Source organism: Echinops telfairi, unplaced genomic scaffold (genome assembly GCF_000313985.2).
Source record: "Echinops telfairi isolate 266 unplaced genomic scaffold, ASM31398v2 ScPeMD7_7458;HRSCAF=8496, whole genome shotgun sequence".
Classification (NCBI taxonomy): Eukaryota; Metazoa; Chordata; class Mammalia; order Afrosoricida; family Tenrecidae; genus Echinops; species Echinops telfairi.
Window position 1 is genome coordinate 37951115 of NW_022111358.1, and position 12893 is coordinate 37964007.

Consider the following 12893-nt stretch of genomic DNA (forward strand, 5'->3'; position numbering starts at 1 on the left):
CAGGGAAGGTGAGCATCATGGAATGCCAGGTTATTAGAACAAAGTGTTCTTGCATTGAGGGAGTACTTGAGTAGAGGCCCAGTGTCTGTCTGTTACCTTAATACTTAACATATAAATATATGTACATAGATCTATTTCCCTGTCATTATATATAAATATATTTACATATGTACATGCCTGTATTTAGACCTCTATAAATGTCCTTTGTCTCCTAGTTCTTTCCTGTTTCCTTTTACTTTCTCTTGTCCCACTATCATGCTCAGTCTTCATTTGGGTTTCAGTAATTCCACTCAGCTTTATTGCCCTTGATCAAGCCCCACCAGGCATATATCCTATACCCTCCTTGCCATCAGGTTTAGATCGCTTGTTCCCTTGTCCCTGGATTTGTTGGTACTCCCCTTCCTTTGCCCCACCTCCCCCTCTCCTGTGCTCCCCCTACCCCTGGAATGGTTGATCCCTTGTTTTCTCCTCTGCATTGTTAATCCCGCCTACCTTATCTAGATCGACATGCAGAGACAATATCCCCTCCCTCCCCCACCCTACCCCCAGAAACCATTATTAAAGTATATATTATTATTATTTCCTATTGGTTTTCTTATGCTGAACCACCGTCCAGTCCTTATTTCTCACACTCTGGGTTTTATAACCAATTGCCCATAACTCAATAACACACTTCCATTGAATCAATGCCAGCTCAGGTCCCAGGGGTCCTCAGACTTTTTAAACAGGGGGCTAGTTCATTGTCCCTCAGACCCGTTGGAGGGCCAGACTATAGTTTAAAAAACAACAACTATGAACTAATTCCTATGCACACTGCACATATCTTATTTTGAAGTGAAAAACAAAACAGGGCAAAAACACCCGACGGCCTGGATAAATGTCCTTGGCAGGCTGCCTGTGGCCTGCGGGCCATAGTTTGAGGACCCCTGTAAATAAGTGACCTATAGGACAGGGTAAAACTGTGGGTGTCAGAGACTGTAACTCTTTACAAGAGTGGAAAAGCCCATCTGCCTCTCACAGAACAGCTGGTATCTTTGAACTGCTGACCTTACTATGTAGTTAGCAGCCCACCGTGTGCCCCCCACAGCTCTAGGGCTCCTAGCATAGTTTATATTACCTTAGTATTTGTTGAACACGGTGTCTGTGGGATCAAAATAATAGGTTTCTCAAACATCCTCTTAATTCTCAATCATCATCATTCTTTGACACATGAGATCTTGAACCTGGAAGATTAAAAAATATTGCCACTTCTCACCATCCTTTATTCAATACTTAACTAATCCAGGCTCTTCTTTGAGGTCTTTTTCTTTTTCTCGCTCACTCTCTTTCGTATGTTTTCCTGCCTTCTGTTTCCACAGCTACCAGGTGAATACAGACCATTGTTGCATCATTCCTGGACTCTTCCAATGACCTTCCCATTGCTCTCCCTTTTTCCTCTTTTGCTCCATATCCCACAAGGGCTATTGATCTTATTTCCCAGGACTACGAACTTGAATTCCTAGTCCAATGCCTATGATCACTTCTGCCTACAAGCCATGCCCATTCAAGAACTCCAGGCTAGCCGTTCAAGTGTCACCTTTGACTTCCCATTGTGGCCTTTCCTCTGGTCCCAAGGTAACCTATTCACCGTTCCCTCCACAGTTACTTATTCTCTCCAAGACCCTGCTGCTGGCAACACTGAAGGCCTGCTCCACACTCTTCTAGCCTGCAAACCGTGATTCCACCTCGGGATCCCCCCTCCTACCCCTGAATCATTGGTACTCCACCTTAAGGCCTTCACTCCTTTGTATCCTCTCAGCTCTATTGTTGAAAACAAACTTTATTTTTAGCTTAGTATTGTTTTTAAGGTAGTTAATAGATATGTGTAGTTTCCCCCTTAACTTTGTAAGTTTAAAATTTCTTTCATTTACTTTGTCCCTAGAATAGTGCGTGGAACATGGTGAAACATGGTGAGTGTTCAGATATGATGAATAGTTGACATTCTCGCTTTTGCTTCTTGAGGCAAAAAATTGGTATCCATACAGGAAAGCCTTTATTCAGTAGATATAGTTTCAAGGCACAAGGTTCTGCTCATTTTCTATAAGACTTACTGCACAGGAGGGCTGCTTTTAATGTACAAAAACATTGTTAGATGCTGTCATGGTTCCATCTCATAGCAACCTCATGTACCGCAGAACAAAGCAGGGCCCGGTCCACACCAGCCTCAGGACGGTGCCTATTCTCCAGCCACTGAGTCCATCCATCATGTTGAGGGTTTTCCTGTTTGTCCTTATCCCTCCACTTGATGAAGGACATGGAAGAAGTCTCACCATACTTGCTTTGAAGGAGCGTTCTGGCTGTACTTCTTCCAAGAGAGATTTGTGCAGTCTTTTGGCAATTCATGGTACTCTCAAGAACTCAGGACCTCCATGGACTGCTAAAAGGAGAAACCATCTGCAGACAGGACCTACTGGACTGCCTTTCAATAAGCATCAGATATACTGTAATTGATCATATATATGTCTCTGCTAGATCTAGAAAAGTATGCATTCTTTGAGTTATTTGTAAAGGGCATCCTCCAGGGGATATCTTTGACTAGCTGGTAAGGGACAGAGAATCAGCAAAGGAAATGGTGATGTTACTAGGGGCCCACCTCTTTGGACAGTTCTGAACGTGAGGAGCCTGCTGAAAACTCTGCGTGACTCTTCAGAGGTCTTGTCCTTGGACGTGTGAGAATCAGGCAAATGTTTAGGAGGCTACTGCTTGTGTGGCGCTCACGTCTGTATGTATCCCTTTTCTTAAGGACCTTGGACCCTCAAACCCTTGCTCTGATTTCCCTGCTCCCTCTGCCTTCAAGAGTTAGAACTTGCCTCCAGGGTGGAAACTTCCAGAATGGTGACTCATCTCGCCAAGGTTACGGTCTCTGGGCCTCAGTTACGTGCTGGCGGTCTGGGAAGCCCTCAGATGCCTTCACATGGATGTTTCTGAACCTTTCTGGGTTTTTCAGTTGTTCCCAGGTGAATGTGGTCTGCTGGGAGCTGTTTACTTCATCACAGCCAGCAGTACACATTGCTCTGCCGGCATTTAGCTTTTCTGTTTCTGGTATGCCTTGTCTCCTTCTGGTAGTTCCCCAGTGAAGCAAGGAGTCCACTCATCTTTGTTCCACCACTTAGAACTGGAAGGGAAGAGATGTGTTCTGTTTCTTTCAGGCAATGAACCTTTCCGAGATGAGGGAAGATTAGAATGTGTGCTAGGAAATTAAGTCGGTCTTCTCCAAGTGACTTTTAAAACGGAGGATTCCAAAGTAAAGGGAACCCATGCTGTTTGGCCTAGTGTTTAATAAAGCCTTATCCAGTATAATCATAAAAGCCCAAGCAGGAAAAGACAAACTCAATCAGTCAATGGAACCTCATAAAAATGAAACACATGTGCATCAAAACACGTTACCAAAAACGGGAAAAGCCAATCTACTGACTGGGAGAATATCTTCGGTTACCATATATGCACAAGAATGAAGCAGGCAAAGTGGCTACAGGAGCACCGAGAAGAAGCAGGCTTCGGTCCCTGAGCTGGGAATGTTGGTGTTTTAAAAACTTAATCCAGCCACTGTGCTTGTAAGTTAGTTAGAATCATCTGTTTTGCGGATTTCCAGGCTGTTGCAGCAAAATTGAAATTTGAGGTCTATTTTGCGTTGCCTAAAGGAAAAATGAAATCAACATCGGATGTCAGGGCTGTAACGTTTCATTTTAGAACCGTATTTTAAGTGTTTAGTTTAGAAAGCTGTGAAAGGGTAATTGATTGAAGCATCGTACTCAACCTTCCCAATTATTCACACACTCAACTAAGTTAGGTTGGTTCTCATGATTAGAACAGAAATCACAGTTTGTGTCTTTAATGTTTGCTTTCTCAAATTTCAGATAAGGTACCTACATGGTCACAAACCACTCTCCAGGGTTAAATCGCAGCCGTGTGATGGTGCAGTGTTTGCAACAGCCTGAATATAAAATAAGAAAACGAATTAGGAAGAGTTTGGAAGATGGGGCCGTACTTTGATAAAATGATAGGAAAAAAGCAAACCTGAAAATTGTGCGCCTGCAACTAACCCTCTACCCAGGCAATAAAATATATCTATGCATTCCTGTGTTAAAACACGGGATTTTCTCTCTGAAACGAGTAGTGCATTGCATTCGTCTTTGGGGAAAGCTTCATAACTTGAGGTGAAAAACAAAGACCCCAGGAGAATACTCACCTGGCAGACCTGCACAAGGGGCATTGATGGGCTGTCACCTCCTGGAGGAGGGCCAGGGACTTGGTCTGTGCCTCAATCCTGGCATAGGACCAGCCTCAGGAAATCTTTGTTGAATGAACAGATAACATGGAAGTACGAACCTCTAACCAGTGTCTTAAACTTTGGGGGTAGAAAGCTTTCTCGGTGTTTGGCAAGACTTGGCTAATTTAGAGGTTTGATTTGTGATGTACTTGTTGCTTGGCCTCTGTCTCAGGTGGCCGTAGAGCTCTGTCGGGCAGCTGAAGGAGATGGAAGCATAAGAACGTCCGTCAGGAGTTTCTCAACCACCTTCTCTTCTTTTAGAACCAGATGGTCAAAGAATTGGAGGCCCGTGTCCAGCAGCTAACCGGAGAAGCAGAGAACAGTAATTTACAGAGGCAGAAATTAATTCAGGAAAAAACGGAACTCGAAAGATGTTACCAGATAACATGCAATGAATTACAAGAAGTAAAGGCAAGGTACTGTCTGAGATCATATTATCAGGTGTGGTTTGGGGGTTCTGATACTGATTGTACATTACACGTTATGCCTTTAAAAGGAGCCTAGTGGGACAGTGGGTAGCTCTTGGCTGCTCACTGAGAAGGTAATGGTTTGAACCCAGTAGCTGCTCGGAAGAAAGATGTGGTAATCAGCTCCTATAAAAGTGATGGCCTTGGAAACCCTGCAAATGACATTCTACTCTGTCCGATAGGGTCACTGTGGGTCAGAACCGACTCTTTTATGCATTTGACCTTGGGAAGTTTCCAACCTAAATACTCTGTGTGTTTACTCTCCAACTAATCTAACAAGCACAATGTTTAAAATTTAATAGATGTATGTGGCTAGGTGTTTGAAATATGGAAAGAGAATGTATTTGAATTTGGTCAACTAAAAAAAATCTATTTCAGAGATTGATTCTAAAGGTAATGGAAGTCGGTTTTCTCTTTTGCTTTAAGGCGTAACACACTACATAAAGAGAAGGATCATCTTATAAGTGAATATGAGCAAAACATAAAACTGTTACAAGCCAAACATGATGCCGATCTGAATCTTCTGAAGCAGGATCATGCTCTTTCAACTTCTAAGGTATTATATATAGCTGCTACCATCACCCAGCAGTTAGCCATTGATGGTCAAGCAAAAGGTACTTATATTAGTCTAGGAACTTTGGAGAAACAAATCCACAGCAACTCATGTGTAAGAGAGTTTTATGTAAAGAAAGTGTGCATCATGAAAACATCCCAACCCAATGCTGCCCAAGCCCACAAGTCCAACATTAACCCATTAACCCAACACCAGTCCACAAAGTCCTCCACCTCACAAAACAGAGGCAATGATGCCAACTGCAGGATGAAAGCTGAGTCAGTGAATGAACAAGCATCTCAGCACTAGCAGGGGTCTCCACACGGCTGCTCCAGCACCCAGGGCTGCATCGGGATAGGTCCATGTGGCTTCTCCTTGGGGATGTCTTGTAGGAAGTCAATCTTGCAAGCTGAAGCAGGGAACTGCTAAGGCAGATGCACCCTGGTGCGGCCATCACAAAGCAAGAGACCCAAGAACTAGAAAAGCGAGGCTCACCACCCATTTATCCCTCCGCCTTTCAATTAGCCCCACATGTGTTTATCAGCCAGGTTGGCACAATTAACTAACTCAGTACTGTAACTGCTTGACTTTTGAAATTAAGCTCTCGTTTGCTTTAATCAAGAAGCCCTGGCGTTGTTTGTGGGGTTCCTGTTGGACTGCTAACTGCAAGCTGAGTCATTTGAACTCAACAGTGGATCTGGGAGAAAGAGGATACTTTCTGGTCCCATAAAGATTTAGAGCCGTGGGAACCCAGAGGGGCAGTTACACGCCATTCTGGGGGCCTTGATAAGTCACAGTCCATTTGTGGCAGTGGATTTGGTTTTGTTGTTTTTTTGGTTGCTTTATTAAAAAAAAATAGCTGAAACTTCAACAATTTGTAGTTACTGTTATAACATTTTTAAAAGTAATAAATATGTGAGCGATGTACTACAACATGAGTATTTAATAAATTACATTTCACCAGCAAAAGTTAACCATCTCACAGCCAACATTCCTAAAAGCGGGAAACATACACATCTGAGACAATTCTTAGTTGAATTAATCATGTAGAAGATCCATTATTATGGATCTTTGAGTTGGTATTTTTGGGTGTCACACACACATGGATGACCTCACAGGACCCGCCCCTGCACTCAGACACCTCTGTGTCCAATCACTGAAGCTCTCCACGGTGAGCCCTGGTCTACAATCCTGATTGTCCAGCCAATCACTTGATATTGTATGAGTTAAAAAATCCAGCGGATTTGGTTTTAAAATAAATAAGTAAACAGTTTTCTGTAAACCTGTTACTTTTATATCAATGTTACCTTTCCATTTTTTCACATAACTATATAGAATTTTACTTATGTTTTTGCCCTAGAAAGTTTAACTTGTGGTTTTCTTGAAAACAAATTTTTTAAATTTAGATTTATCGATACATTGAATTCTAATAGAACTTTCAGAAAAAGAAGATAAATTTCACAAGTTAGAGAGTGGTATAAAACTCAACCTTCTGTAAATCTTTCTAGGCATCTGGCTTGATTGAAGAATTAGAACAGACTGTGTGTCTATTGAAAGAGCAGCTACAGGAATCAGAGCATCAAAGAACGCAACAACTGAAGGTGAATTGCATATTTTTACACCGAGAATAATGACGAAAACGTCTTTCCCTTTTCCTGGTTTGTATGTTCAAAGGAGCGTCCTTTAGAAAGAGCCGCAGAAACCCAGTGTCCATTCTTTGCTTGTGGTGCATCATTTTTCATCGCGTCTCTTTTAGTTGACAGAAGCAGATGCTAATGGGTGTGGAGACTAAAGAATCATCTTAATTGTAATCTTTTAGATTCATTTTTAAGATAACTCTCATTTCATGGGGCTGCATTTTTCACATCTGTGTAAATAACGTGCACGTAGCACGTGTGTAACACCTGCATACGAGCCTAATGTGTGAGGGAGTTGTGTGGTTTGCACAAAAGCACAAAGTACATGCATTCGTGTAAAATATCGAAGTATTATTTTAAAATGTCCCCTCTTAAATTATTTTCTATCCATTTTTGTAATCACTCGCTTGTTGTATCTTTTCTTTTTTCTGTGGTCAGAGAAACAATGGACAAGAAATCTCTTGTTTTCATATGAATTCAGTTGGTCATTTTCAAGTCATTGGCCTCTTCCCAAAGGAAAGACAGCTTCTGTTTCATTGTACTTCTGAGGGAATTTAAAAGTAGTAATATCTCAGAACTAAAATTTGCCCTAAATACAAAGTTACTCCTCTTTTTACCCAAGGCTTAATATAATTGGGCAGAATTAGGGCTCTCTTAATAATATGCAAAAATTTAAGCCAAGTTTGTCATCACCAAAATTGAAAATTTTATTAGCCCTAAGACTGAATTTAGATATAATAAAAACAAACCTTTTTCATTCACAGGATCAAGAAAGTAAATTTCAAATGGAGAAAAGTCAATTAAAACGCACCTATGAAAAAAAGGTAATGCATTTTATGAGGAACAATGAAAGATTTACGATCGCAAATGGGACCATTAGTAATGGGGGCCGATTTGTACAAAGCCACACATTCCAGCCCTCCTTTATTTCACATAGACCATAAGCACATTTTACATCTTTTATTTTTCATGTTCCTCAGCAACTTTCTCAATTTGGATATTAACTATGTCACTAATAAGGAAACCACTTGTATGTTCCAGTTAACAAGGAGTATTATTATTATGTCAACCTCCTATCAGACTTAGAAATGGTATTTTTTTTCATCAGCTAAAAAAATACAATACAGTTGAGGCTTGCTATTTTGTATTCTTTTGTATCATATGTCCAATCAGAACTTTTAATATTTAACAAGACAATAAAACAATAAAAGAATCAGGTGCTACTTTCAAAAATTGATTGTTTATTGACATTTAGGAAAGTATTTCTACTGATAGCCCTGTTATCAGTGATAGCCTAGGCTTGGTCAAACCCTTTTAGTATCTGGGATAGTACAATGCAGATTCCAGTCGATTTGGGATTATTAAACTTCACTTTTGAAATTATTGTTTGAAATAAGACATATGCAGGGTCCCTGGTGGTGCACTGGGTAGGCGCACTGGTTAATTGCTCTGATCTAACAGCACCCACTCTCTGGGAGGAAAATGTACCAGTCTCCTGTAAAGACAGCCGCAGGGGGTAGTTCTCGCCTGTTCTGCAGAGAGGCTTTGAGTTGGAATTGGCTCACCAGCAGTGGTTTTGACCCTCTGAGAGAGATGAAAAGGACAACAAGCAGTGGAAATGGCAAAGATTTTATTGCTGCTTTTGTAATTATTTGCTGTTTTAATATTTACCAAATCATTCTACTTGTAAAATATCTACATAAAGGAAAATCAGAAAATGATTAACTCATCAGTTAATTAAAACGTGTACAAGCGTGTTTCGTGTCACAAAATTTTCAAAGCTTTTTAATGCCACACCCTATCTAGCCACATCCATTGAGCATATGCTCAGTGCCTATATCGGGCACGATGTCATGCTAGGGTCGAAGGGCTGGGAGCTGAGGTTTTCTGATGGCTGTTCTTTGTTTGAACTCTTACCTGGACGTCCTGTCCTCGAAAGAGGAGGGGGGGCACTGGGATACAGAACTTCTTCAGTTTCTGCTGTGGAGCCACAAGCAAGCCAGTCCTCAGCTTGGCTTCCCACCTGATAAGGCATCCAAGCATCCTCACCAGCCCACTGTTTGTTCTTTGGACAGAGCTCTAGCTTCACAAACATTCGGACTTGGTCTCCCCAGCCTCTGCGTTGTCAGACTTGATGGTCAGTCCTCTTCCTGAGAGCTGTTATCTGTGTGCCTGGGAGACAGGCAGAGAGGCTGTTGACAGAAGAGCCAAACCGAAAACCAAACTCACGGCCACTGAGTCAATGCAGGCTCCGAGCGACCCTACAGAACAGGGTAGATCTGCCCCTGTGAGGGCCCATGACTGTAACTGACTCTTTGTGGGAGTAGAAAGCCCTGTCTTTCTCCCTTGGAGCAGCTGGTGGTTTCAAACTGTGGGTCTTAAGGATTGCAGCCAGATGCATAGCCATGAGACCACCAGGGCACCTTCCGTAGCAAGAAGAGTGCACACTTGTGAATAAATGTGCCCCATTCCCCTGCGGTGTAAAGTCCTATTGAGGACTGTGGGAGGGGTACAGCTAGACAGGTACATCTTTCTCCTACCATGATCATTTTTGTTGCATGGGCATCAGGGTGGCGACTGGCAAGGACTTAGCTACAAACAAAATGAAGGTTTCTGCTGCCAGCCAGTCCCTCTCCCACCGCATGGGCCAGCATGAGGAAGGAAAGGGTTCTCTTCACGCAGCTGCTTCTGTCTCCCTTCTGGGAGCAGACCTGGAGCCCTTCTACTGGGCCTCATCACTAGAGCTTTCCCCTCTCCACAAGGTGTCAGTTGGCCTTGCTTTCTAATAAAGTGACTCGTTAAAGTGTGTTGATTGCTTTCAATGTAAACAAGACTTATTTAAAATAATAGCAATCTTTAAAAGAAAACTAAGGGCGTTTGTGCAGAGTGCATATGTTCCCAACAGTTTTTATACTGGAAGAAAAGGGGGCTCAGCACGCCACTTTTTGTTTTACAATTAATCCCATCATCTCCTTCCCCCCACCCCGCCTTTAAATTGACATCTGTTCTTCTTCCTTTATTAAACCTGCTGTGATCTCAAGCCTTGCAGATTTGATGCCTTATACCCCCCTCGGGGAATCTCCTTTTTGACTGCTCACAGAGCTGACATAAATCTTCGACAACCCCAGCCTGTGTAACTGGATAGCGAAATGGGATGTATAGCGCTTTTGTTGGTGAGATGCTGTTACAGGTGTGTGTGCTCAGTAACGTTTGGGGTGAGGCTTACGCCAGAGTATCTGTTCAGGAGGAGGAAACGCCATCTGAATGACATTATTTCCTCAGGCCTTCGAGAAAGTACCATGGCCGGCCGGCTGGTGCCTGACAGGAGGTGGGAGCAGCAGCAAGCCTCAGATGCTACCTCTAAGTTAAGCACACACATGACCTAATGGTCTTTATTGATCTGTAGTGGCCGGTGCCTGCTCTTAAGATCTTTGAACATCAAACAAATAATGGGCAGTAAAGCCTGGTGTCATTGTTTGATGAAGTATCCTAATCTGTTAAATCAGGAAGTGGTTAGGCTAAATGATTTTACTAGCAAGGAAACACCTGCCTCCTCTATATTATACTGCTTGTTTTCCAAACAGTCACCAGAGAGTCAAAGATGGTGCTGTTTACCTGGAGAAGTTCATGTGGCAGATGTTAAGCATGCATGCTCTAAAGGGTGCTCGCGTTAAAATGGTGACTTCAAATCCTTGACAGAACCATCGAATGACTGCGGTGTTATTCTCATGGAGTTCCAAGCCACAGCCATTTACTTATTCCCGAGCTGAACCCTTGTATATAATTCTTATCATTCCGTTAAAAATAGTTGAAAATGTCCATGGCTTTACACATATTATAGTAAGTTACTTATTTTAACCTATTAAGTGGCCTTTCCCTCCCCTGATTGGCCTGATTTTATTTTTCTAAAACACGTGGGCCTTTATTGAAGTGTTTGGAAAATGAATGTGTGCAGCAAGAGATTTATAAAAGTCCTCCAGCTCAGCCCTTCACCGTCCCGTTTTGGGAAGCAGGGGTGAGAGAGGCTGAGGCCCAGGGGGGTGGCTCAGCCTGTGGATGGTCCGGTCAGCACCGGCAGCACGTGATGCCTGTCACGGTGGCATCTTCTGCTCACAGCTCACAGCATCCTTTCCTGACCCCCTGCTCATTTCTTGATTGTAGCACTTTCTGGGAGCTAGAGAGCAAAAAATAGATTTAATAAGTATTCCACAGATGAGCTTATGGCGACTGAAATCAGTTACTTTTATAGCATGTATATATCTTTGAGTAACTAGTTTATAGTGTCAGTTGTTTCTCACTTTTGCCTTCATTTTTGATGTTCACAGTATATTCCAGGGGGCAGATTACAAGCAAATCCATTTAAGACTTATCCCCCACTAGCATTCAAGCTAAAAAAACCGAAACAAACCCTCAAACTCACTGCCATGGGGTCAGTTCTGACTCGTGACCCCGTAGGACCAGGTAGGACTGTCTGTGTGCGTTTCTGGGGCTGTAACGTTTCCCCGAGTAGAAGCCGCCTCTCTCCCGGGAGCTGCTGGTGGTTTGGAGATGCTGACCTGCAGTTAGCAGCCCAACCACTCTGCCACCAGCATTATGCATTAAAAGGGAAGGATGAATACATGTATGTCTGTGTGTATACGTCTATAGAGTATATTCTCTTTCTGTGTTGTTTGTTCTTTAACTCTCTCTAATATGAAGATAAAGGATTTTTTGAATATCCAAATAAATGGGTATTACATCTCCAGTCTCACTTTCAAGTTCCATATGCAGTGATTTCTCATTTACTTAGTGTTCAATTATCTGTCACCCATTCCCCCCCCCAAAAAAAAATCACTGCCATTGAGTCCATGCTGACTCACAGTGACCCTACAGGACAGAGTAGAACTGCCCATGTGAGTTTCCAAGAGTGTCACTCTTCATGGGAGTAGAAAGCCCTGTCTTTCTCCCCTGGAGTAGCTGGTGGTTTCTGACTGCTGGCTGTGTGGTTAGTAGCCCAACGTGTGACCACTGCTCCACCAGGGCTCCTATCTGCCTCCCATATCTATCTGGTATGTAGTTGAAAACACAGACATACTTTTAAAATGCCCTTAAACATACAAAGTAACTATATTCAACTATAAAAATGAAACAGAACACATACACACAATCAATCCAAAACAGGATTTATTGACCAGTCTAGCATGGGGGGTTCAGTTTTGTGTTGGGTGCATGGGGGATAAAAATAAATGAGAAACAGCTTCTAGCTTTAAGACACCCCAACTTGAGTCTGTGCACTGACAAAGGGTGCTGGACTCAGAGGGAAGTCCCTCACCCCACTGCCAGATGGTTCCATTCCTGCTGTGGAAATAGCTGTGATTGTTTTAGAAGCAGTCAACTAGGTCATGGTGTTTCAGTTACACAGTGCCCAGCGCCCAGAAGTGGCAGCTGAAAACTTGGCAGAGGTTAAGATGGGAGAGTGCGTGATCAAAAGCACTTGCCCGGAGTCAAGCTTAGCATTGGGGGCCGTTTGCTGGAAGGGCCAGCAGACTGCGTGAGGGAATGACTGGGCGCTAGCACGGGTGCATGCTGAGGCTCATCGTGACCTGACCTCATTAAAGATAAACGCTTGGATTGCTGTGTTTGACCCGTGGAGGTAATAGTAATAATTATTAACATTTATTGAGCACTCACGTTCTTCCTTTATTTATTTTTTTATTTTTTTAGCACCTAAATGTTTTACATAGAGTGACTTGCTAACGCTTTGATTCTTTGATGTCTGGACTAATGTTTTCCCCGTTTTCAGATAAGGCCCCTCAGGTCCAGGGTACTGTGGGGCTGGTGGTGGAATGTGGACACAAACCTGCAGGGCCACACTCCAGGGGTTGCACTCATTATCACTGTATAATTTGAGGTCGATTTTTATCACATTCGTGGTTTTTTTCAATGTT

The 12893-nt window shown here is 42.7% G+C and overlaps 1 protein-coding gene across 1 annotated transcript in view; it reads left to right on the forward strand.

Moving 5' to 3' along the window:
• CEP112 (centrosomal protein 112) overlaps positions 1–12893 on the forward strand; it is a 462158-nt gene that overhangs the window by 96229 nt on the left and 353036 nt on the right. Inside the window, exons 14-17 of the mRNA XM_045299484.1 lie at positions 4571–4725; positions 5203–5332; positions 6838–6930; positions 7731–7790. Of these exons, the coding sequence (XP_045155419.1) occupies positions 4571–4725; positions 5203–5332; positions 6838–6930; positions 7731–7790 (438 nt within the window). The remainder of the gene's footprint in view (positions 1–4570; positions 4726–5202; positions 5333–6837; positions 6931–7730; positions 7791–12893) is intronic.